Here is a 26,204-nt window from a genome sequence, read left to right on the forward strand (position 1 = left end):
CCCCCACTGCTCAGTTTTTCTTGAAAATAAAATTATTTCGATTGACTGACGGCATCAGATGTGTTTTTTCCCCCCAGTGAGGTCAAACTGAGAAAAATGTCTGAATATTGAACAGTAGACACAAGCTGTGCATTTATTTTATCTCCCTTTCCATATACCTATTTGACAGCATGCTTTGCATAAATGTGTTGGGTAAATAATGCATGAACAGAAAGTAACTGTGACTTCAAAATTCCACTGGGCGAGCAGGGGTAAAAGTACTTGACCAAATACAAGTACTAGTATAATTAGTGAGTACATTTTTCCTGCAGAGGTCACAAAGATTTCTATAAATAAATAAATAAACTGACATCTAGGGCCGGCAATGGCAGTCAATGAGTTATAAAATGTACAAAGATTATTTAAAATAATTTTAGGTTTAACCTTTGAAGGAAAAGTTATATAATGACGTTTTGTGGTATCTCTTACATGTCTGACATTATCCATCCCGATCTTTTAGCCCAGTTACAATAAGCTTATGTTGCAGGTTCCCCTAAACATCGAGTATCTTATTCTTTGTGATATTTTCAAAGTTGTGTCTCACAGTTCCGAGATTCAGGGTTTTAATCTCATGTGCCATTTGACTCCCTGTGCTTGAGTGAATTTTCTAAGGGTAATCCAGTCTCCATCTGGGTTCAAAATAACCTTCAGGTTAAGTTGGCGGACGAATGTATACCTTGCCTCTCCCCCAAAGTCGTCTGGGGATCAGTTCACACACTATTGTCACTCAACTGGGGAAAATATCTTTAATACAGAACGGAAAATAGTAGTAGTGGTCATTGTTTTGTTTAATGGAGTGACCAAAGCAAAACAGTCCAATATTGCAGCATCCTCGCTACTGAACGGGAGCCAAAAACACTAGAGAATGTTAGTTTCAATTTAATAGATTGCTTATGGCCCTTAGTTATTTAGTCTTGATCATTTTCGATTGAGTGTCTTGATTATTGCAGCTTTTCATGGCTAAAAGCAGTGAGCTGGAAACTGTAATATCTATCTGTTGCCTGGCAACAACAATAAGACAGTAATCGAGTCAGAGTGTTGAAGATAATTAGAGAAGGAATGAGGACTGTGCAAATAGAGGAAACACAAATATAACAGCAATCCTAATGGGAAACTCCAAAACAATAATAGAAAAATAATGTGAAATTTGTACCGTGTTGGAAACATTGCAGATATTTTTGAATGCATCATTGTACGACAGTGTGTCACACGTATTAGGAGTATGACAATATATCGATCTGGTGATATATCATTATATTTTGCATCCCAATATATGATCACCAATAATCGATATATTGTATTGATGCCACTATTTATTAAAGGAAACAATATATTGTTACCAGAAATTTCCACTAGAATAGTGTCTATCATAACTCTATCTAATTCATTTTGACTGGGAGAGGAACCCCCTTCCCAACGTCGAGTTCATTTTGACTGGGAGAGGCCCCCTCCCAATCAAAATGAATTGGACGTCTAGCATTGTCAAAGGCACTCAAGCATGAGCATTCAAAGCCAGTCCTTTCATAAATGAATTAGACATCTAGTGCCATCAATAGCAACCAAAGAAAGACTCTCTTGTGTACAAGAATGTTCCAATATAATAGTGTTTTTATGTTTTATTTGTGTATTTATTCACAGAAATGTTGAACTGAAATAATCCCATAGTTCTGTGAGAAAGACAAACATTTTTTGTCAGATTTTCTGCAACAATGCAAAAAAAATATTGGTAATTTTTTCCATTTAGTAATACCTTTTCTCTCTAATAGTTGTATCTTAGAATATCGTAGATTGATTTCCTGACCCATCTATTGATAACTGTTGTATCGCCATAATGTGAGATAATCATTATCGTCAGCCATATATCACAAATTTTATTGTATCGGGAGGCACCCAGATGTTCCCACCCCTATCTTGTATTGCATTTGTGCATGTTTGTGCTTTAACAATTGTTGGTTTTAGACTAAGAAACCAATGTTTTCTCAGAATTCTGACCACACTCCTCCTGCGCAGGAAGACACATGACTCAAAAATAATAACAGTTCACTGAAGGCTTGCTAATGTGCCTTGCATGCAACTGTAAATATTATAAAGTCGATTGAATGGCTCACGCAGTTTTGTAACATGACTAAATATGTGTGTGTGGCCACAACCTCACATCTAAGCCCCCAAACACACACACTACTGCCACCACACCCACTTCCAGTAAAACCCTGCGAGGCACCATCCAGTGATTGACAGGTATCCCATGAGACCAGTTTTGTTTGTCCAATTGCTTCATATTGGGGGTTGGTGTCACTCATGGCAGAGGGTCGTTTCTATTCTGTTCATATGTTTGTTCTTTGTATATCTCTCAGCCCATCGGAAACCACATTGCTACAATTAAGCCTTCCTCAGATTAGTCGTGCTGCAATGCAGTGGTACTTGCCTCTAACATAACAGTATGGACTGGAGCATGTGATGGTGAAGGATTTAGCCCCATGGGCATGCAAGCTCTCTCTCAGTAAGTCTATGAGGGAGCAGAATGGGTGGGGTCACCTCAAAGATATGCTATTTATTGCCTCTCCAGTGGTTGAGCAAAATATCTGTAAATGTGTCTCTTCTGGCTTTATTATGAACTGAGGGGTTGGGTGCTTATGCAGGGGACACATCTTCATGTATTTATTTATTTATACATCCCTTCCAGAGAGCAGTGAACCCCCAACTGAATTAATCAATGCTGTCTCTGTGCTCTGTCCCTGTGGGTTTATGCAGCCACATGTCCAATCAGATATTCTTGTCACCAACTCTAATCATTTACAATGTATTGACAAGAAAACCCCAACAATATTATTTGAAGATGTGATTTCATTAAGGTGGAATTGGTAATAAACGTGGATTCTGTGTAGCTTATGTTGTGATATTTACTTACTGGCATTAAAAAAAAAAAAGAGAAAAAAAAAAAAAACTGGTGGGGGTTACGGCTTCTGCAGCATTTGTGGCTATCAATCATGATTAATATGCTGTTTTCTTCTGTAGCTCGACAAGGATTTGTGTAAGGCAGTGAAATGAGTAAGTAAATATGAAGGGTAAAAAAACATTGAATATACTGTATGTTCCACCGTATCAACCTTGAATGTATAATAACTGAGATGTTTCTACCATTACATCATATAACAAATGACGTTTTGAATTATATTGCACGAGTCTGTCTTGCATGGACAGTTAGTTACATTGTTGCCATCCAATGCAGCATCTAGTGACATACTTGAGTTTTTAAGGGTCAATTTTTGTCACAAATAATACCAATGAGCGTGCTTTAAATGATATGCATTATGTAAAAAACGGCCTATTTTGTGAACTGTTCTTCGTGAATGAGTTGCACAAACCACGCACCTCCAAAGTGGAGATAAGACCACCGCCGCAATATTTGACAAGAAAAACAAGGAGAAGATGAAACCTGCCACATGCTTGTGGGGTGAAGAGAGCAACAATAGGACCCTAATCTGCACCCATTGTCTGGATTCTCGGTTGGAGGGAGGAGAACAAAGGGTTGCTTCGGTCCCCTCGGAGGGCTAAGCGCGGGACATCGCGCACATCTGATCCCAATCTGGGCACTCCCTCCCCGGTTCCCGTCGAGGGTGAGCGTCGCCGTCAGGGCTCCGGATGATCGGCCTCTACTTCTACCTCATCCGTGATATAATGTCCTTTTTGTGACTAGTAGTGATCTCATAGAAGCGCGTGTATGTAATTTGGGGTTGTTTATCCCTCCATTTACTGACGAACCAGGACGCGACTCCTTTCACCGACAAGCAGGCTCCTGGTTTACGCTACCGGAGGATCGCCTTGAAACCGACACTACCAAGAGAGGAGGGGCTGGAGGAGTGGGGTGGGGTGTTACATGGGCAGCTTGAAACCGTGTAGGATTTTTTAATCAACATTTGTTGGAACTGCGTAACGCGCACTCGCGCAGCTTCGGAGGCAGTGGGAAGAAGTAAAGGATGGGGAGCGCAGTGTGAAGTTTCGGGGTCCCTTCGCGGTTTAGATTGTGCATAAGGAAAATAAGGCAATAACGACAGTTTCCTCCTCTTCAGATGCAAATTTGAAAGTGCAAAGGAGGCATACAGCGTTGCACCACCTTCCTTCGGCCTGATATGGGACATTTGCATCTCGAAAGCACCGTTGGTTAAAACCTGAAAAGCAGTCACTGAGGTTTAGCATATTCCTCTTACTATGGTAAAGACCCTTGATGGCTTAGGTTCCATTTAGATGACTTGACAAATGGTGCGCAGATGGACTATATGCACTACATTACTATAATGTATATACACAATTTATGTGCATATGTACAGTCATGGGAGAAAGTAAGACCACCAATGTTTCTTGTTAAATTTCAATCCATAGTGCAACAAATGTAGATTGCTTGGGAATTATATTTCAATAACAATTTAAATAACTCATAAGAATGTAGTTGAAGAGTGAACCTGGACATTTTCCATGGTTTCCCAACAATATGCAAAATCACCTACGCTTACATAATGACTGCAAATCAAAACAAAACCAATAAAGTCTTTTATGCATTTTTGTCATTTTCTGCCTGTATGTCATGATTAACCTTTAGGTATCAGACATTTAAACTGACGAAAAATAGAAGAAAAAAAAGTGGCCTATTTCCCACCATGACTGTATATACGCACACACATACTATGTAGTTCATAAATGGAGGAAAATCAATAAAACATTGATTAATGCCATCGCAGTATGTTTAGTACAGCACTCACAAGTAAAACATTTTAAAAGCAATGCAGTGTTTTCCTCTCTCGTCCATTCTGATATGCGTGATAATGGGGGACGTGGGGGTCGTTTTGCAACCTTACTACTGTTCCCAACCAGCCCAGGCTCCAGCACCCCTTAATTTTGTGCAGCCCTAACAAGCGGAGAGAGAGGGGACCTTGAAACGGCCCTGCCTTTCTCGCTCCATAATAGCTTTTATAGTGCTGGGAAGAGGCCAGCGTATGGAATTTGATTGACGTGCATTTCAGCCAATCAATGAGAGGTTTACACTGGCTAATAGGCGGGGATTTCTAAGAGGGCGGTGCTAATGAAGAGGGCGGAGCTTGTAAAACAATGCTATGTTTCATTGCCGAAGAGTAAACGGACGAGACGAGGGCTCTCTCTTCCCCCCTTTCCCCCCCAATTCACCTTCGAGTGAGCCAGGAATGGACTACAGCAGTTTTCTGAGCAACTTGGACACACTTTGCGAGACTCGTTGGCATTTTTGAACCGCGTCCTCGCTTCCTCATAGCACCCCTCCCTTTTCAAGTAAGCGCTTTTGACTTTGTTTTCCTACTTTAATTTCTCGCCTTGTACAATTGTTGTCATTCCTCGCTATTTTTGACGTGCTACTTTTGTTTGTAGTCGGGCGCGGAGGCTCTTGGCGCTTCTCTGAGCGGTGAAACCCGGATTTTTAAAACACCCCCTCTACGATCGAGCAAGTTTAACCGTTAACGGAATGGTTGCAAACTTTGAAACGTGGCTCTTATGTCGTGTTTCCTTGCCACCGAACCACGTAGATCACAGCCCCCTAAAATACACTTAAAACTCGGGTTCATTAATGGTTGTAAAACGCGTCTTTGCTGTGTCGCCTTGAAGAAAACAGAACGCAAGTCTGTGTTGTCGAGGAGCTGCGTGGAAGCGATTCAGCCTGCCTGGATATCACGAGTCATTGCTGTAATGTTTGCTTGCAGCATTCGAAGGTTTTAAGTCCACTTTCGCTCTGTTTTTCCCCACTTGTAAACACGTCGTGTTCAATCACATTATGTTAAGGGCTGACTTTGCCTTATTTGGGTTTGTTTAGATCCATTCTATATAATTTTAAATGGCTCATAAAGTACCAATTACACAGCGCCTCCTATAAAGTTAACTGGAGTATTTCGCATATAGAAGCCTTTTAATGTATTTTAAATTTTATTTAAAAACGCCGCGCTCGCTCGCGCACAGAAAGCTGATTTACATTACAATGTAGGTCAAACTCCTATAAAGATATCGATTCAAATCATATACATTCGCGACGTCGTTTGATGTTAAAAAAATGACATTTTATTGACTGTATAGAAGCACATATACACGATTGCGACTAAAATTGTTTGCAACAAAACGCTACATCGGCTCTTATTAACGACGGCAGCCTGTTAACAACTTTATTTTTAACACGTTCGGAATGTGCATTTGCTTTGTACAGTATTAGGCTTCGTTGAGTTAAAGTGTTACTTACGCTGTCTGATGTGAAAATGCATTAATAGATGGATTGCCGTTCAATAATCGACGTTTATGTTCATGGTGGTTCGGAGTAACTGACCGGTACGTGCTGGTTATGTTTCCCCGGGAAGAGAAACCCGGTAGCGGCCGACTACTCACTGCGCATCGGGGGGCGGAACCCCTCTTTTACGCTTAAACATGGAAACACAACGTTGTTGTTTTGACTATAATCGCGATAAAATGATCTAACTGGGGGTCCGATCGTATAATAGCGAAACAACAAACCGTTTTAAATGTTTTTTCCGAACTGCGTCATTGCACATATGCGCCGCACGGTCGCTGAAATAATTAAAAAAATACTTAGTCGAATCGATCGCTTTTTAAAAAAAATTAGATTTTGCGTTACTGTGAATAGAGTGATTATTATTTTTTTGTTTGTTTCTCAGGTCAGCAGAATGGCTGAAAATCAGCACGAATCTCCCGGACAACTAAAGACATTATTATTATTTTTATTATAGCCACAAACGGGCTTTTTCGGAATAATTCTTCTTTCCGAAAGGACAATTTCTTTTCCTAACTTTCCCTGTTCTGGATAATGGATGGCAGAGATTTTGGAGCTCCCCGATCCGTCCACGTTCCTCCCCCGTTGTTGTCGGGGCTCGCCGTGGAGCCTCACCGACTCGGGGCTGCAGGAGCAGCCGGGAGGATAGCTTCTTCACCCGGCCACTTGGCAGCGAGTCACCCGCCACCTCTCCACTCCGGCAAATTCTTACCATCGGCCATTAACCTGCACGCGCACCACAGTGAGTAATATATAATCGTTCACTGCTTTTTTGCCGTTAAGTATACTCCATTGAATTAACTATTAACTTTAAAAGCGGAGAGTTTGTGTAACTTGGCATGCTTGTTCATGACTAGATTATACAAAAATGTTCTACTCGATATAGATACTAGAAAAAAAAAGCTCCATAACATTTTCGATACTGCAGTAAAATAAAGAAAACAAAGCGTTATTTTTCTTACGAACTCTTTCAGCGCTTTTGACTATGATAGAGGTCCAATCATGTGTAGTTCTTAAAAACAAAAGTCTTTCGACGTTAACTAGTGATAGGATCATTTAATCTGTTTGAACTTGGTGGGTGGCAGCGACTGAACGAATCTCTCACACTTTTTAAATCGAATTTACCCCATGACCACAAATTTCTGTAGACCTGAGGTAATGAAAAAAAAAAAACAGTAATTGAGTATCGATAATTTTAGAATCAAATATTGTATCCGGATACAGCATTGCAGTATCGATACTTGATACTTTTTGGTACTTTTGAAAACCCTATTAGGCTATGTTATAATGTGGGAAACTAGACCAGATGTCCACTTGTTTTATGAACAGCAGTGGCAGTAAAAATGATAATAACAATAAAAAAGAACCCGGGCCAAGTTTGAGATATGAAAGTAAGGCTCATGTGGAGGATTCCCACGGTTTTGGTGGGCAACACATGAGTGGAAAAGTACAAGTACTTGGCCCAAACAGAAGCATGGCAGTGGGTAGGCCAGAGTGCAGTGCTGTTGGATTGCACGTGAACCATTAAACCGCCGTTCATGATCCAAATCTCGCTAGTGCTTGTTTGTCAGAACTTGACTGCTTGATGTGTGATGTTGCAGCATTGTGATACTGAACAAGATTGCAGTGTTTATTAAAGTCGAACAGTGCATTTGTACAGATCCGGAGAACTCTGTCAATTCCTCCTGGTCTGTGAGCTTAGAATTCTAACATTGAGAAGTCCAACTGCATGTTTTAGATCTTTTGCTGGATAAAGGGAGTTTGATGTCACCCATTTAAGTAATTTCCATGCATTGTTTTAACAGATTAGTGAGTGTTTTTGCATTATTTGGCCAGTCAATAGATCAAATGCAGTGTGTTTGTTCCCTTGAGCTAGTGATTTATCTTTTAGTTGCACAGCCATGTCATGTCTGTTCTGCTATTAGTAATGGAAGTTTTGTATATGTGTATAGTCTTGTGGTGAACCAGGGGAACGTCAGAAGCCTTTAGGTTCTAAACATACCTTGTACGGAGTAAAGGTTACAGCTGTGGGGTTTTTTTTTTTTTTTTTTTTTGAAAATGGAAAGTCTGACAAATACTGTCATTGTGTTACATGCACCCTGAAGTCATGTAGCTGGAGACAGATATACAATTACAGTTTCTCTGGTTTCTGTTCAGGGGTAAACCCCAAGAGATGCTAATGTTTCAGATGAGCACCATTCTTCAATCTTATTGTCGAACCCGGTTTATGTGTAGTTTGTGTCACGTTGGGTGCTTTGTATGATGAAACCTATGTGGTAAAAACAGTACTTTTTTAAAATGCTGGTTGATTGATGCTGGTTGAATCCAGACATAACTTAAACTGTCACCATTATATTCTTTATGAAGTGTACCGACATTGTTTTGTGTCATAGTCTTAACTTCCAAACAAGTTAAAAATAAATCAATTACAGTTAATATTCTGATGTAAAAACAACACAAATCCGTATTGGGGAGGTCACTTTAAAGGTGCACAATCTAGAATTGATGGGCGAAAATGGTACTGCAACTAGATCGAAATATTGGCTAGCACAAAATGCCCACCCCCTTTGGGTTGCCAGAATATATCACATTGGAGAACCTGCAGGGAAAGAAGTGGCAAGCGCCGAGTCCTCTGCAGAAAGGATATATTTTATTTTTTAATTAAAAATTTCATTCAAGATATTTTCAATTTAACAATGCCAATATTTAGAAATGACGACTAAAAGAGCCGTGATACGAGGTCCAAGTTAGTTTCTCACCATGACTGAAGCGAGGGAGGGCTGATTTTCTCATTTTATTAGCACACTGGCAAAGAAATGCTGTGGTACCTCTACATAGGAAGTTAATTCGTTCCAGGACCTTGTTTGTAAGTCGAAATGGTCATATGTCGAGCAGGATTTTCCTATAAGAATACATTATAATTCCATTAATTTGTTCCACAGCCCAAAAACTTACACTAAATCCTTAATAAATACTGCTGGTACTATTACAAATGGCAATTACACACAGCAAAACAAATAAATTACAAATAAAAATTGGGATAATAATATAATAATAATAATAATAATTCCTGTAATAATGTAACGAATCGGGTTCTAATGTGGCGGACGTTTTTTGCTGTACCTCAGACATGTCCAAAGTGCGGCCCGGGGGCCAAATGCGGCCCGTGGTCAAATTTCATCCGGCCCCCAGCCACTGTCATAAGATCAATAACGTCTGGCCCACACACAGACTTAATAAATCGGCCAGCAGTACTGCTACCAGCATATGAAGTAGCTTACACATTAAATGTTGCTCCTCATTTACCCACTAAAAGGCAGCAGTACTCTAAGCAACATTACCTGGTGTGACCCTTGACCTCCCAGTTTTCTAAAATGGCAACAATCAACAACAACAAAAAGGTTAACTGCGACGGCCGACGCTTCAAGGATAGGTGGAAATTGGACGCAACATGCAATACGCAACAACTGTGTCTGCCTCATTTGTAAAGAGACAGTCACTGTTTTTAAAGAGTTCAATGTGAGGCGATATTACCAAACAAGACACGCTGACATGTACGACAAGATTACAGGGAAGATACGCAGCGAGAAATTGAAGCAACTTGAAGCTAGTTTTATTTCACAGCAGCAAGATCCTGAGAGTCGAAAGAGAACGCCACAAAGGCTAGTTGCGAGATTGTTGAAATTAGTAATTAAAAAAAAAAAATAATAAAGCAAATGTGACACACAGAATGGCTAGCTAAAATTTGCATAAATATATTGTTCTACGTAAAGGACGTCAGCCGAGGTCGGCCCCCCACATTTTTACCACACCAAATCTGGCCCCCTTTGCAAAAAGTTTGGACACCCCTGCTGTACCTGAACGCAACGCGTGGTCGACGTGACAGAGAGAGGAGGGTGGTGAGGTTGAGAGTTTACTTTCACTTTCAATGTCTTGTTGAGAACACCGTCAACTGCGGCGGAGAGTAGGCGTTTTGTGTTGGATAAGTTCTGAAATAAATGATAAAAACCTGACGAAGCTGGCGATTTCTTTGGCGAAGTTACCACAATAATAATTGTCACCTTAACTTATAAAGACTGGCGAACGGTGGTCTGAGGAGGACCGTTGAGATGTATTGTTGAGCGGGTTCACGGATGCGCACCCCACGCTCCTATTTTTCTATAAATTGCATCATTATTTCAATGGTAGGCTTTGTCCTTGTTTCACCACCTGTACCAACCTTTTTGAAACCTATGGTTATTTCTCTCAGAAGAAAATCCACCGTGTTATATATAACATATATATTTCGAGCATATCGTCTGATGTAGAAACAAATGGTGAGTCAAATTTTACATCGGATGTTGAAAAGATCGTGTGTCGAAGCGATCGTATGTCGAGGTACCACTGTATATAATTTGGTAATGCAATGACAGCATCCACGAGGATGATTTAATGGCTCCATCCATTTTAATTTTAATTACTGACTAAATATATACATGCGTAAAGACTTTATCTTTGCCCCGGTCAATGGATCCATATGCTAAATAGCCTAGCACAACCACGCCAAATGAATGCATATCCTTGTTTTGCTTCTCTTGTTTTCATGAATCCTTTGAGATTTGTAAAGGAGTTTTTTTGTTTAAGTGGTAGACATAATTTAGACTTTCAAAGTTGACGCAGTCTTCGTTTTCGGGGCATACAGAGCTCTGGCAACCCAGATGTAGACTGGAAACTGGTCTCGTGATTGGCTGATGATGAACATTGAAGCAAAACAACAACAAAAATTGCGACGTGTGAATCTTATTTTAAAATAGGAAAATCTCCGCTTAACCACTAAGAAACATTTCAGAAATATTTCCCCCCAAAAATGTTTCTCTAATGTCTATTGAATGGCCATTTCATGAATAATTGAACTGAAAACTTACATTGTGCACCTTTTAATGTGACAGACATTGCAGATTTCACAAATTTCCTATGTATAGTGATACCTCAACATACGATCCCTTTGACACATGATCTTTTTGACATTCCAATGTAAAATTTGACTCGCGGTTTGTTTCTACATCCGGCAACATGCTCGTAATGCGACGATTTATGACAGCGCCGCAGTTTCTATGTTTTCCCACAAGACTGATGCACGGCGGATTTTCTTGTGAGGAAAAATCAACATGGGTTCCAAGAAAGTTAGTGCAGGTGGTGAAAAAGGAAAAAGTTACCCCTTACCATTGAAATGAAGATGGAAATGATAGAAAACTGTTAGCCTGATGTGCGCATCCATGAATTGGCTCGACAATACCCTTCTGACCTCTGTTCGCAGTCTTTATAAGTTAAGGTGACAATTATTATTGGTGTAACATCAGCAAGGAGGTAGCCAGTTTCGTCAGGTTTTTAATCATTTCTTTTAAACTTGTGCAGCACAACACGCCTACTGTCCCCCGCCGTATACGACAAAAACAACAGTAATAGTGAAAGTAAAATCTCTACCGCACGCACCTATCTAACTGTGACGTTAGCCAAGCGGTGCGTTCAGGTACAGCACGCAAAACGCATCCGCTGTGGAAAGAATTAATGGAAGTATAATGTATTTTTCTGGGGAAAAACCTGCTCCACATACGACCATTTCGACTTACAAACAAGGTTCTGGAACGAATTGACTTCTTATGTAGAGGTACCACTGTAGTCTTTCATCAGCGACATCTCCGATCTAGATTGGTAGACAAAGAGTACATTTTGTCAAACAGGTCTATTTCAAGGGCACCGATGGTAGATTGTAGAAGCTCTGCATATGTGGAGTTCACAGGCCCCAAACCAGTACCGTCAATCGGGCCTGCCGCGGCTTGATTTGTTTGAATCCGTTTTAGGACGGGAGGAAGTCATTGCTTGGCGAATCTTGGAGTTATCGCTCAGAAAAGAATATAACAAAAGTTTCAGGCAACAAACGAGCCCAATAGAGTCTACCCACGCACCACGTGTTCGCTGTAGGGTTCCGCCCACTTGTCCGTCAAAACATAGTGTTAACCTATTACGGCTACGTACATTTCTCCTATTTACAGCGTGTTTTTCTGCTCCTTAACATTAATAATCAAAATGGTGAAGGCGTGTGTGGCTGTTGGTTGCACTAACAGAGAAGATGGAAGGAGAGACTTGAAATTTTACCGTATTCCGAGGGATCCAAATAGAAGAGCGAAATGGACGGCTGCAATTCGACGTGAAAATTGGACACCAAAAAATCACCAGAGACTATGTAGTAGTCATTTTATATCCGGTAAGATGCATTTAATATATATTTAGAGGGTTTTGGCCTGACAACCACAATTAAGATCATTGCTAGGCTAATCGCCGACAACATACGACGTAGTACGACATAGTTTCAAATTCAAGATGTTTGTGACTTCCCTATCTTCCACCATCGTTATTTTTTGAACAATATTTAGCTGGTACCAAGTAAAAGAAACTGGCCTCGTCTACGGGGCTGACAAATAACCACAATTAAGATCATTGCTAGGCTAATCGCCGACAACATACACGTATGTATGTAGTGCGTGCTATCGCTAAACCATATAAACATTGAAAGCCTTAACTCCATTGACAAACGACATGAAATACATTAGACTTGACAGTGGATGTTAGCAATAACAGAAGAATTCGAATGGAAAATTTCGTAACTCACCTTTCCAAGCACAAGATAGATTCCTGCCAAACGAGGACCTGTTTCACCCAACCAGCAACGAAGTATTTATAAGCGTCCAAGCTCTTGAAGTTTTTCGTGAGAATAGGCTGATTTTGTGTGGACAAGATCATTTTAAATATCAGCGTAGCAGATGTCAGGCAGACAGGGCGAAGACATTGGGTTGAAAAACATCGATTTGGGCATCAAATATGGATCTGGCGACTGTATAGAACGAAGCTTTTCCTCATAACGCCTTTTATGCAACAGATCCAGTGAGTTTGCGGCATCAGAAAGCACCGGGTCTTCCATGAAATGCATTTTAAATTGCGCCATCAATTGAAATCAATGCAAATACAGAGTCAAAATGACGGACAAGTGGGCGGAACCCTACAGCGAACACGTGGTGCGTGGGTAGACTCTATAAAGCACGGTTTGGCAAGTTTAAATATATAAATTGGTCATCAGCTCAGGTTGTAACGTGTCCTACTCCTCGCCCATCCCCCTCTTCTGAGGTACCACTGTAGTCTAAAGTCAACTGCCATTGACCAATTCAGTACTAGTGATAAACACATTTAAAGAGTGTTAATTTATGATTGGACGCCTATCACCGTCACTGGCAGTGAAAGAGTTAATTGCCAATGAAAGATTTCAATGTTCAAGTCCTTCACAACTCTTATGAAGTCATGAGTTTCCTATTCATTCCAAAATCATTTCATGTTGTCTTTCTCCATCGGTAGCAAGTTTACTTGGCAAGATATTCGCTGTAGAACAGTTTAACCTAGGCAAAGTTATTTCTGAATAGAAATGCATACAGTTTAAAGTCCCATAAATTTCCATCTGTGATTTCACTTCCATTACTGATGTTATATATTTTTATGGTATTATTTTCGTATTGGTATTGAGTTGGGTTGTCCCGATCACACATTTTTCTACCCAAGTCTGAGTCATCAGATTTTTTAGGATCTGCTGATACAGAGTACCGATTTGATAATTCGGCAGTGTAATAATGAGAAAAAAAGACATCGAAATGTAAAATATTTTCTTATTTCAGACTTTATCACTCTTACATGATGCTATCTTACTGTTAGCTTCCAGAGACAGCTAGCATAACATTCTCCTATAGCAACATTTATTTCTGCTTCTGCTGTATCCGTTTGTGTCGTGATGTTGCGTATTACAAAAGATACATTTTTTGATTACTTTTGAAAATATCCTTGTACATATTGATTATTTTGTAGCCCTTTATAAAATACAACTTCATCTTGAAAACCCGATCTTTTTCACCTGATTTTGATCCTCTGATGAATACGTGATTGGGCCCGATTTCTGATCATATGATCAGATCGGAGGCATCCTAAGTATTGAGGTAATTTATGCAGGTATAGGATCAAGAAACATAGTTGTACTATCATGAGTTGAGACATTACTATTTTTCCCTTTGAATTTTTTGCCTTGCATCGTGTTGAACATGTCCATGTTTATCAATAGGAAGGGCTGTGAATTGACACTGGCCCAATCACTGTTCTACTTCAGGCTGGCAGTTCAAACTCTCCTCATGAAACGTGGCTAGTTTTTTTTTTTTTTTTTTTTTTTTTTTTGTCCCTGCCTACACACGGACCCACTCACATGCTGAATCTTCCCCTCTGCACACTCGCCAGCCTACACACTACCGTATGAAACAGGTCGTTTGGCTTTATGGCTTCTCTTCAATATCAAATCCCTACAGATTACATCAACCAAGCAGGATTGAGATACCAGTTCCACTTGCAATGATAAAAACCCTGACTCCGTGACATGACAGTTATTTGGTAATTGCAAATGATTGCACTGTTCCACTTTTAATTATAAGAGACTGCTTGAATCCAGAACCCAAGCACCCAGTGAGCAATCATATAAACCCAGATTTGTTTTTTTGGACTATCTCACAGAGGGTCTGCCTCAACGAGGGTTGTCAAAAGTATCGAAAAGTATTGATACTGAAATGTTGTATCCGGATAGGATATCTCATTGCAAAAGTATGACTACTCATTTGTTTTTTTTTTTCACCACCAGAAATTTGTTGTCATGGGGTAAATTTGATTTTGCGCTACTCTTGATGGTAATGTAGCACCATGTCAGTAATCCTACTTTAATGAATGTGATTGGCAGGCAATGAGTTAATTTTGGGTCAGTTCCTTGTTCATTCTGGGTATTTATTGGTCACTTCCTGTTGATTTCGGTCGCTTCCAGTACATTTTGGATCATTTCATGATGATTTTAGGGCATTTCCCGGTTATGTCCTGTTGATTTTGGGGCACTTATGAGTTACTTTTGGAGTAATTAGAGGAAGTTTTTTTTTTTGTTGGTAAAAAATAACGACTTACAATGCGGAAAAACAAAGATTCAACATTTTAATTTAGGTTTTTTTTTGTCAATGTACTGTCAAAAATGATAGTTTTTTTGTGTATAGTTATGGGCAAGTTGTTTATTCCGCGTAAAACCATGCTGTGGCACAACATGCAATTCTACTTCTGTTAGCATTAACACATTGGCTGCCATTAGAAGTCCAATCCATCTGAAGTAGGAAGGTTGGCAGCGAATGAACAAATGTCAAATAAATTGGACATTTACAAGTAATAAACTCATTTGAAGAGTTCTAATTAAGTTTTTAAGAGCCACATGGCACCTATAGAGTTCAATAAGAAATGTAATTTAAAAAAATGTAGTATTGAATTTAGTTTTGTTTTTTTTTTAGTATAAATTTCTTGAGTTGAAATTTTAGTGTTGTGACAACAATTGCTTTAATATCCTTTGACACTACCTAAGAAACCTGGCAAGCATCCAACTTTTGTCCATGCTGCTATGTGGAAAGGGAAACCAATTTGTTCAAAGTTACTATCGGAGCTATAACAGAGCTGGGCCGCCGCCCTTGTGCAGTGGTATTCTGCAGTGCCAAGAACGATATGTAATGTTTAGCACCTGACACTCACTTCTCCTTCCCTGTTGAAAGTAATTGTTACTGTACCGCAAGTATATTATACACACCAGATGCTGGAGTTTATGTCGTCCTGTGTTTAATTATGTTTTGTTAGTTGATATGCGGCTGCATGAAAGCACGTACAGTTGTGGTAAGATCTCGCTTTACTGAGTTATGTGTGGAAGACACAGACAGATAAATATCTTCTGTTATTCCTGGTAATTCATCCATTTTGAGAAATGGCAGTGCAAAAGAGGCTTTAAATTTCTACCTGACACGATTAGGCACACTTCTGATCCTTAGCTTTCCTTTTGATTTACTTTGAAACTGTAAACAACTTCACATCTACAATGTTTCAGTCAGAGTTGTTTTTTGTGGCTACACATTTTTTTCTATCTACCAGAGGTCTGATGAAGCCTCTCGTTACCAGATTGAAGCCATCTGTCCTGCTAACCCCCCCTGTGCGGGGAGGGCAACAGATGTAGAACCTACACAAATGTAACTACACTGATGAATGAGACAAGGCCAGAAATATCTCTGCTCACCGTTACAATTAAACCTAAAGACATTTGAAGGCTATTAAGTGTGCTAACAATCAAGACGGTGTATATTGTAGTTGCCAAGTCACTAAAAATGCAGCCTTTCCCACCTTTAGCAACAACCATAAACCTATAGGCTGCCCCCCCTCCCACGTCAAATGGATTGGACATCTTGTAGTGATAAACTCATTTAAATTGCTTTTAGTTTTTAAGAGCCGTATGATTGGGTGGCTGTCATGTTCGACGGCAGTGACATTGTTAATGCTCACTTGTGCTGCATTTCCCAGAAAGTGTGATGTGTTTTTTCCTTTAAACAGCTGCTGTAGACATGGTGCACGACACCACCACAGAGCAATGAGTGTTGTGGGTATAAATTCCAGATGCAGACTAACTGGATGTCAGTTAACTTACTGTTGTTTTACAACAATTGTGTATTACGACCAATGATTAATTCTAACCAGATCTAAACACAATTTTTAGAAGTAACTTTTGGAACAAAGACAGGACCGAGATGTAACTCATGATGCTAACATTTTCAAGTCAATATCGGTACTCAGAAAAATATTCGATACCAGTGTCGATACAACATAAGTAGAAAAACAGGAGGTCACCTGAAAATTCCTCAAAATCATCAGAAAGTGTCAAAAACTAACAGGAAGTGCCCTGTATGTGTCCCAAAACCAACATAAAATGACCTTATATCAACTGTGCCCTTTTAAATGCCCAAAATCAACAGGAAGTGACCAGCGAACCGGACGTGACCGATAAATGCCCTATTAACAATAGGAAATGATCCAAAATGTGCAGGAAGTGACCTTTGAATTTCTTACAATGTACCAGGTTTGATTCAAAATTACCCATTCTGCAGCGCTTTGTTTACATTTGCAGCACTCGCGACATTTGCTTTACAGCAGATAAACTGATACACGGCAGTACTATTTGGACGGAGTTGGAGCTCGCAAACCCGTGCGTGTTGTTTTGTGCTTGAGTTTTGTTAAGCCGAAAATAAAGGCAGTGTTACAAAGTCATCTGACCGCTCGTCATTTTACATACTGAATGCATTATTGACTGTCTGACTTCGTTTTCTCCATGTTTAAATTATCATTTAACCACTGTGCCGTCATGATAAGCTTGCTTACTGGACATCACTTTTCCAAATGTCCGTGTTGAAAATGTGATTGGCATGTTTTTCATAAAGAATGGTGGTCGTATAAACTGCATTATTTTTTTATCCAGGGCTTTGGCTCCCGGGTCATTTCGGTAAAAAAAAAAATTGTGTCTTGACTCGGCGGCGGCAGCTACGTTTGCACCGGATAATCCGGCCGCACCGGCCGGTTCGCCGCGGCGTATTCAGGGCCTGGCTCTGCTCGCACGCCGTGGGGGAACGCTCGAGAAACCGGGGTGTTCACCGGAGGTCCCAAAGCTGGGGGACCAAGCCCCATTCCCAAACAACCCGACTCTGTATCGTCACAAGCCCCGTAGTTTAACTTAGTTTGTGTTAACAATAGCTTTAGCATTCCCGCTAGCAGCAGCCTCGTACTCGTTCCAAAAATCGTTGTGATGCAGTTTTAAATGGAGGCTGGGTAAGTGGTTTTGAATGAGGACACTTTCTTTCCACCTCGTGGAACTTCTGCGGTACATGTTTCGCAGATGGCGAGAGCGTCGTTTTTTTTTTTTTTTGTGACAGCCGCCATAATATTCAACTACTTGTTGTCGTGTAACTCCACCTCCTCAGCCCCTTCTCTCTCTGGGGCTTCAGAGAGGGGAGGGGTTGAGGAGGCGGCGTGCTGAATTCTTCGGGTTTGCACATTTGGAGGCTAAATCAAGTATATAATTATCGGATTGCATTACCGGTTGAATTTTTTTATTATCTGGATTATCTGTGTGACGTCATAATTGCCATTATCAGCCGATAATTATCGGTGACCGATATTATCGTGTATCTTTATTCAAAATCAACAGGAAGTGACCCAAAATTAACTCATTCCTGCCAATCCAGTTCATTTAAACTGGGAGGACTGGATGTAGATGCGCATATCCCAGTACCGTTGACAACACGAGATGTCCAATTCATTTTGACTGGGGGGGACGAATGAAACCCTCGCCCCTCCCAGCCAATAAGCTAACAGGGAAAATACAAAAATATCCTCCATTAATATCAAGAATAATGCAAAATCAAACTTGACTCATGACAACAAATATCTGGTGATTAATAATTGAGTTTCGATACCTCTGGAATCAAATATCATACCCGGATACAGCATTTCGGTATTGATGTTTCGCTACTTTTGACAACCCTACTCTTCTGTGAGGCTGTTCTGCAGCGCCACACAGTGATCAAATGACCCTGGTGAGAATGAGGCACCAATGAAGGTGTTGAGGTGAAGGCTTTTGAACAAACTGTATAAGAAGACTCAATTGGCACTAAATCCCCAAGGTGCGAAGCATCGTTTTTTTTACCCCACTGGATAAAATCTGAGATTTGTTTGTGTGGGAAGCGATGTCTTGTGCGTGGGAATGGGAGCATGTGATTGTGCTTATTGCTGCTCCGGCCAGGGGTTTCCCCTGGGACTTGCTGCAGAGAGATTTATCCTGACCACAACACAGTTGTATACAGTCAGATGAATATGGTAGCCCTTCAAATGCTCTTTCTGACTCACTCTTATATACATGCACACCGAGCTACTCAAGTGCAAGTATAATTCATGCAGCTCGTAGGGCAGGCCCGTGTTGTTTCAGCCAATACCAATTTGTCTTCCATGGTGCTTGGATTGCGTCTGTTTACGTTAATATTAATGTAGTGACTAGTGAGTGTGTGTGTTTTCATATGTGAGCAAGGCACAGTCCTGCGTGTGTTGGGGTGTTCGTGCGCACACGCACGCAAGACGACAGAGGACACGTCGCCTCTCAGATAAATTGAATCTTTCAGGAAAGAAAACAGGCTCTTTAAGAGAAAGCGCAAGGCACTGCTGGCCTGCTACAATAAACCTGTCAGAGGTAGACAAACGGCACACAAGCATACCTAGTACACACAGCTGTCAAGCAGGAGACTGATGAATCCATGTGTGCACAAATGTGCACACACGCACGCGCCCATTGGATGAGACACAAATGAGCATGCTCTAGCATGTTGAAATATCCAGTGTGTTAGCTAACTTGTCCTCTCTGCCAGAAACATGCCTTAAATTCAAACACACAAAGGTCACATGCAGCGTGGTGTCTTGTTTTTTTGCTTGCCTACTGGGTCTCCGCAGGTCCCTGTACAAAAGGTTACATATTTGTAATAAGACTCTAGAATTACTGTAAAGTAGTGTTGTGAAAGCGTCAGAGAAGGAAATGTGTTTATCCAGCACACTGATCCCTCCTTTGTTTAGTCGACAAGTAATTGTCATCCCTGTATTGGAAGAGTTTAGTGTTTATTATAAGTGTACAGTAAAATGTAGGAAGAATCAGTACAGTATTACCCCCACCCAAGGTAACCCATATAAATTTAAATGATAATGATGACGATAAATTTGGTAAATTACATTGGTTTGGGTGGTGAATGGTCAAAGTACGGAGTTCAGATTTTGTCGGTAGATCTGACAATTTGACTAAATAAACATGTCACAAAAAGATGAAAAAATAGCATACCGTAATTTCCCGAATATAAGGCGCACCCATGTATAACGCGCACCCCAAATTTACTTGTAAAATCTAGGGAAAATTATTGTACCTGTGTATAACGCGCACCCTAATTTTAGCACCTATAAATAGAAGAATACAAGAAAACAGAGCTCGTGTACAGATACAGAAATGTCATTTTACTGACTGGTGAAACACAGCACAAGCATAGCACATTGGTAGTTTAAAACATTACCGTAAATTGACAATATGTACGGTAATGATATGATCTGACAACTTCAATTGACCAGAATCCAGGAGAAAACAAAACAGCTGTGTCTTTTCTTTTAAAGGCTGCTGTATAACTTGCTCGTTTCATCATGATGAATAAATGTTTCTTCCATGGATTGATACGGTAAAATAAAAGTGGTGATTTAGGTCGGAAATCAGAAGAGCGCATTGCTGTTGACTAGAATGTAACAATAGGAACTATTGTTATTTGGATTTGAGTTTCCCGAGGGACAGATATAGTTGACGGACACAGAAAGTGTGTTGTGTTACTTTTGTTACCGTCCGAGTTGCGGAGCTGCAATAAAAGTTGACTCAAATGAGTTCAAGAAACTAAATTCTGTGCTTTACGAAGAGTGAAAAAAGCAGGATTTAACACAGACGAAATCATTTGACCAATCAGAGTGAAGTATTACCGTGTAGCGAGTTACAACAGAATTTACCGGCGGAACTTGTGTTGGCATGTTGTATAGTTCCCGGGGGGAGGTAATTTGTTGAGGGAACAGCCGGAAAGATAGTTATATTCTGCGAGTTGCATGTGGGACAGACATTGCTACCGTATTTTGTTGCAGTCTAAATGTCAATAAAGCAACGTGGATTAGCTCAGTTGTTTGATACTCCGCCTCCAACTTCTTCCCTAGCTCGCCACGACCGAAACAAAATGGTGACGTCAAGTACCATAATGGTCGGCAACAGATCGCCGCATAAGTTTCTTCAACACAGCATGGCCATGTCAAAAAATAAATAAATAAATAAATAAATCGGTCTTATATGTGTATGTATGTATGTATGTATGTATGTATGTATATGTATATGTATGTATGTATGTATGTGTATATGTATGTATGTATGTATGTGTATATGTATATATATTTTTTTATTTGTGTCTCCATCCCTGTACCCGTTTGTAATGCGCACCATGATTTTACAAGTTGATTTTGGGGGAAAAAAGTGCGCGTTATATTCGGGAAATTACGGTATATTCAATATGCTATTGTCATCTCAAGCTGTTTAATCGAAGAGCATTTTAATGGTCTGCGTGCCAATATAGATTCCTGCCAACTAGACATGTGCTGATTACCGGTTTCAATGTATACCATGGTATGAAAACGTCACTGTTTCAAAACCGCAAAAATTTTCCATCATACCGGCCCTAAGGTATTAGCTATTTTTTATGTCCCAAAAATGCAGGGAGAAAATCCTTCATTTGCAGCTGCAAAGCTCAACCCTCCCCCATCGGTTGTTGCTCAGTCTGTCAGCTGTGCTACACAATGGCTGGAGGAGGTGAAACTCCTGAAATTTTACCCCCATCGAAGAAAACGAAATCGCTGGTATGGGAATACTACGGCTACGGAAAAGTTACAGACGGCCGCGGCTTAGAGGAGGAGGGCCAACCGACATGTAAATAATGTATGCGGAGGGTGGCTGCCAAGGAGGCAATACCTCCGATATGATTTCGCATTTATACAAAATTAAAGGTTACTAAACACCATCATGAACATTTCCCACCAGCTACGAGAGTTGACTCCAGCGTGTTTAGCGTGTCTAGCAGTGGTAAACATGCTTTTTTCTTTCTCTGGCAACTGTCTGTGTTGAGAAAGAGAGTGTGTGTATAATGTAAACATGATGAGTCATACACACATGCTTTTTATAGAAAATATTTCAATTATTTTTGTTCTGATGGTAATAATGTAACACATTTTGGAGTTGTAATTGCAATACTGGGAAACCGTGATATTTTGGCTTAAGGGAATCATGCAGTCAGAATCTCATACCGGCACATGCCTGCTGCCAACAAAGATAGAATATTTGAAATGAAGAAAAAAAGGTAATTTTTGCAACAATTAAGTGAGATTGCATTGGAGTTTCTGTAGCACACTATATTCTGTCACTAATCTATGGTGGTTAAGGATAATCTAATATATGGAGTTACTGATAGATGTAATAATGCCAAGACGTGTTGTATTTATGTTATTACATTGATGCATTTACATGGGTGGACCTCAAATGCATACAGACACATTACGTACGTTGCATTGATCAAAGAGTGAATATTTTGGTGTTAGTATTTTTGCATACTGTGTGGCTACCACTTGAGTTCAAATATACTGTAAGTACTGTATTTTTTGGACTATAAGTCCCACCTGAGTATAAGTCGCACCAGCCCAAAAAATGCACTCTGAAAAGGAAAAAAACATAAGTCGCACCGGAGTATAAGTCGCATTTTTGGGGGGAAATTTATTTGATAGAATCCAGCACCAAGAACAGACATGCCATCTTGAAAGGTAATTTAAAATACAATACAGAACAACAGGATGAATAGGTGTTTGATATTTTAACATTACATGACGCTAGAAGTTAGATCAGGCCAAAAAAATCCAGCCCGACCCGACTGGCCCGCGGGTATTAAAGCCCGACGCGGCCCGAGCCCGATCAATGAACTTAATTTGCTCGCCCGAGCCAGAAAACCCCCCAAATTTTATGTTTTATTTGTGAGGACTCAGGAGAAGGAGGAAATGCGGGGATGCGATGCGTTGTTGCGTTTTGTGTGATCACGTTTGTGACGATGGCGGTGCATACAGTGGGGAGAACAAGTATTTGATACACTGCCAATTAGAGGTGTGCAAAATTTCCGATTCTTAGATTATTCGCGATTCGGCCGTGGAAGATTCGAGATTGATTCACAAACATTCAAATTCCGATTATTGAAATATGCGAAGTAAAGCGGAAGTACACAAAACTCAGCGCGCCGCGCGGTCTTCGGAACGGAACGGAGCAAGAGTAGCTAAACATCATGCTTCCCATTACCCGGCCCTTTGGGTAATGCCAATTCGCAACTCACGGCTCTAGCTCAACTCATGCAACGAGATAAAAAAAAACAACAACATACCTGACTGCTGCAAAGTACATTCATATGTTACCGTGGATATCATTTATATAGGACTAGATGCAATATAGATTTGGTAGTGTTAGCAGCACATCAACAAAAAGCTAGATGCGGACGTTATAAACGGCCGCCATCTTAAAGCAGTACACTTCCCTGCAAAGCTGTTGTAGCGAACCTTCCAAGCAAACCTAATTAACTTTTTATCTAAAATACTCCTAAATCGGTAAAATATTGACTTGAATCTATCTTTAAAATAGTTTTAAAACTTTCACATGTCGAAAGTAGACAAAAGGGAAATTATGGAATAATGGGAGCAATTTTAACAAATTTAACGGTTGATTCACAACATTAAATTAATTGAATGTAGTTTAAAGCTGCTGATGCAGAATGGGGACTGGAGTTTTTTATTTAATGTTATTTTTGTATATTTGTTTACTGCTATATGTTAACTTGATACTGAAATGGTAGTGTGGTTTAGCCTGAGAGTATTTTTGAACAATTTTGGAACTAATGTACAAAACATTAAAAAAAAAAAGAGAAAAAAAAAGGAGGGGGGTGCATCAATAATCGTTTTATAATCGAATCGGAGCCTCTGAATCGTAATCGTAATCGAATCGTTAGGTGCCCAAAGATTCCCAGCTCTACTGCCAATGGGTTTTCCCATTGTAGTTCAATGGGTTTTCCCATTGGCAGTGTATCAAATACTTGTTCTCCCCACTGTATATGCATAATGATAACAAATTAAAGCCTGTATTTTGTAACTAATTCTCCCATTTAACTAGACTGTAAGATGGATAGTCAATAAACATTTATATCTTTTATATTTGCGTGTCTGTTGCAACAGGCGGATGGTGGATTTGACATTTATTTTAATCTCCTCGAGTTGGCAGAAAAAAAAAACGCAAGTTTTAGTCTACACATTTTTATGATCATTATAAATGCATTTACACAACAAACTAACACTGGAAAAGTTTGTTAAATATATTTCTCGTATGAGACCAAAGCACCAAATTCGTTTACATTCAGCGAAGCCGACACAGGTTCCCGTATAGCATCTTGAAAAATCAATTTGAATCCTTTTCATATCCCACTCCTACCGCAGTTGTTTGCTTTTCAATTCCCATGTCTTTAGTTTGTTTTTCACTCCTAGCTGCTCCATGTCGAAAAGGAAATACCAGGATGCTCGCGGAGGGCGCCAGGGCGGGAGGGGAAGATTGAAAAGAGAGTGGGGTCACTGCATGCACGTGCGCAGGCATGCACAGTGCCTTCTCTGTTTTATCCAAACTATACCATTTACCATTTATTTTATTTAACATCCGTACATCGTTTTAGTATAAATATATGAATATATATTTATTAAAAAAAAAGTTAGCGAGAGAGAAGTCGGCCCGACCCGACCGTAAATAATCGCACATAAGTCGCTCCAGAGTATAAAATGCATCCTCTGCCAAACTATGGGGGGAAAAAAAAAACCTGCGACTTAGTCCGAAAAATACGGTAGTTGAAAAGGTTATCATTAATTATTGATGATACTTTTATTTGGCCGTCCACATCATTTGGCATTGTTTTGCAGGATTAAGCTAATGAATTTACGTATGATAAAATTAATGTAATTCACAATGTTCAACTAAACTTAACTAAAGCTTTAAACAAAGTTTTGTCTGAGATAATGAATAGATTGTAAGGCAAATTGTCAGTAACAACTCAAAATATAAAATGTTACTTATCAAGACTAGTATTTCAAAATTTATAAATCAAGTTAATTCAAATTTTGGTGCACATAGAAAGGCACAGTTCATGGGATTTATTTTTACTTTTTGTTGTCACTATCTGCTTGCATTGTAGTTTCCTGCAGTGAACTATTAAATCCAGCAGCTGGAGCACTGGTCAAAAAGCTTTGTGTGTGTGAGACGGTCAGTGATTTCGTCATCTGTATTAGGGTATTTAAAGGATACTGAAATGTTGTATCCGGATACGGTATTAAATTGCAAAAGTATTGATGCTTTGTAATTTTTTTGTGTTTGTACGACCACAACTCACCAGAAATTTGTTGTAATAGGAGGTGTATTTTTGCATTTTCTTTATTAACTACTTGTCTGCCATCGCTGGCGGTAGATGTCGAATCCATTTGAAGTGGGAAGATTGACAGCGAATTAGCAAAAGTTATATATAAATAACATATATATATATATATATATATATATATATATATCGTTTATCGTAAATAGCACTGAAAGAGTTCATGAAAAAATAATAATTTGAAGGTTTTAATTTATATAGTACCAAAAATTGTATTGAGTATTTTTATTTAAGTCGAGTTCAAGTTGAAAATTTTAGTCTCTTGACAGCAATGATTAGTATTACCACCACGTGCAGGATCGGAGTGTAAGCGTATCGCTGAGCATGGGGTGGTTTTAAACAAAAATTCAGACGGTCATAAGACTGAGATGATTGATTGGCCTTGGCAGAGGCCTACGCACTACTGACTAGCTTTGTTTGTGAAGAATGTGGTGTAGATATTTGAGATACCAGGACGGTCTTGTCGCTGACAAATGCCAACTTTTCAAATTTTCAAATACTAACTCGGAAAATTGTCTGTGCTGTGGATTTAAAGCTTTGTATCAAAGGGCTGTAAATGGCAGCCTGTGATAATTTAAAACACATCAGCTGCGCGATATTTTCGGTAATGCCACTCTGTGCTTACACGTCTGTGTTGTAAATCTGCATCCGCCTTCTCTTGTTTAATGGAAAAAGTTTCTTGTTACGGCTTCCAGTGGCAGTGTAATCCACAGTGGTGGCAAAGACTGAAAGCAGAGCAGTTTTATAGTTTGTATGTTTTTTTTCACAGGGAATAAAAAACAGAACTCAATTGATGCCCCCCCCCCCCCCCCCCCCCCCCCCCCATTTCTTCGACTACTGATGAATAACAGATGGTGCGAGTGTGTGTC

At 39.8% G+C, this 26,204-nt stretch overlaps 1 protein-coding gene across 2 annotated transcripts in view; it reads left to right on the top strand.

Moving 5' to 3' along the window:
• The first annotated feature begins 5,141 nt into the window (after positions 1–5,141).
• Positions 5,142–26,204, top strand: part of tnrc18 (trinucleotide repeat containing 18) — a 110,161-nt gene continuing 89,098 nt past the window's right edge. For both annotated transcript variants that reach the window (XM_057860557.1, XM_057860558.1), the window contains exons 1-2: positions 5,142–5,337; positions 6,720–7,076. In XM_057860557.1, the coding sequence (XP_057716540.1) occupies positions 6,869–7,076 (208 nt within the window). In that variant the 5' untranslated portion in view covers positions 5,142–5,337; positions 6,720–6,868. The remainder of the gene's footprint in view (positions 5,338–6,719; positions 7,077–26,204) is intronic.

The sequence above is a fragment of the Corythoichthys intestinalis genome, chromosome 16 (genome assembly GCF_030265065.1).
Source record: "Corythoichthys intestinalis isolate RoL2023-P3 chromosome 16, ASM3026506v1, whole genome shotgun sequence".
Lineage (NCBI taxonomy): Eukaryota > Metazoa > Chordata > Actinopteri > Syngnathiformes > Syngnathidae > Corythoichthys > Corythoichthys intestinalis.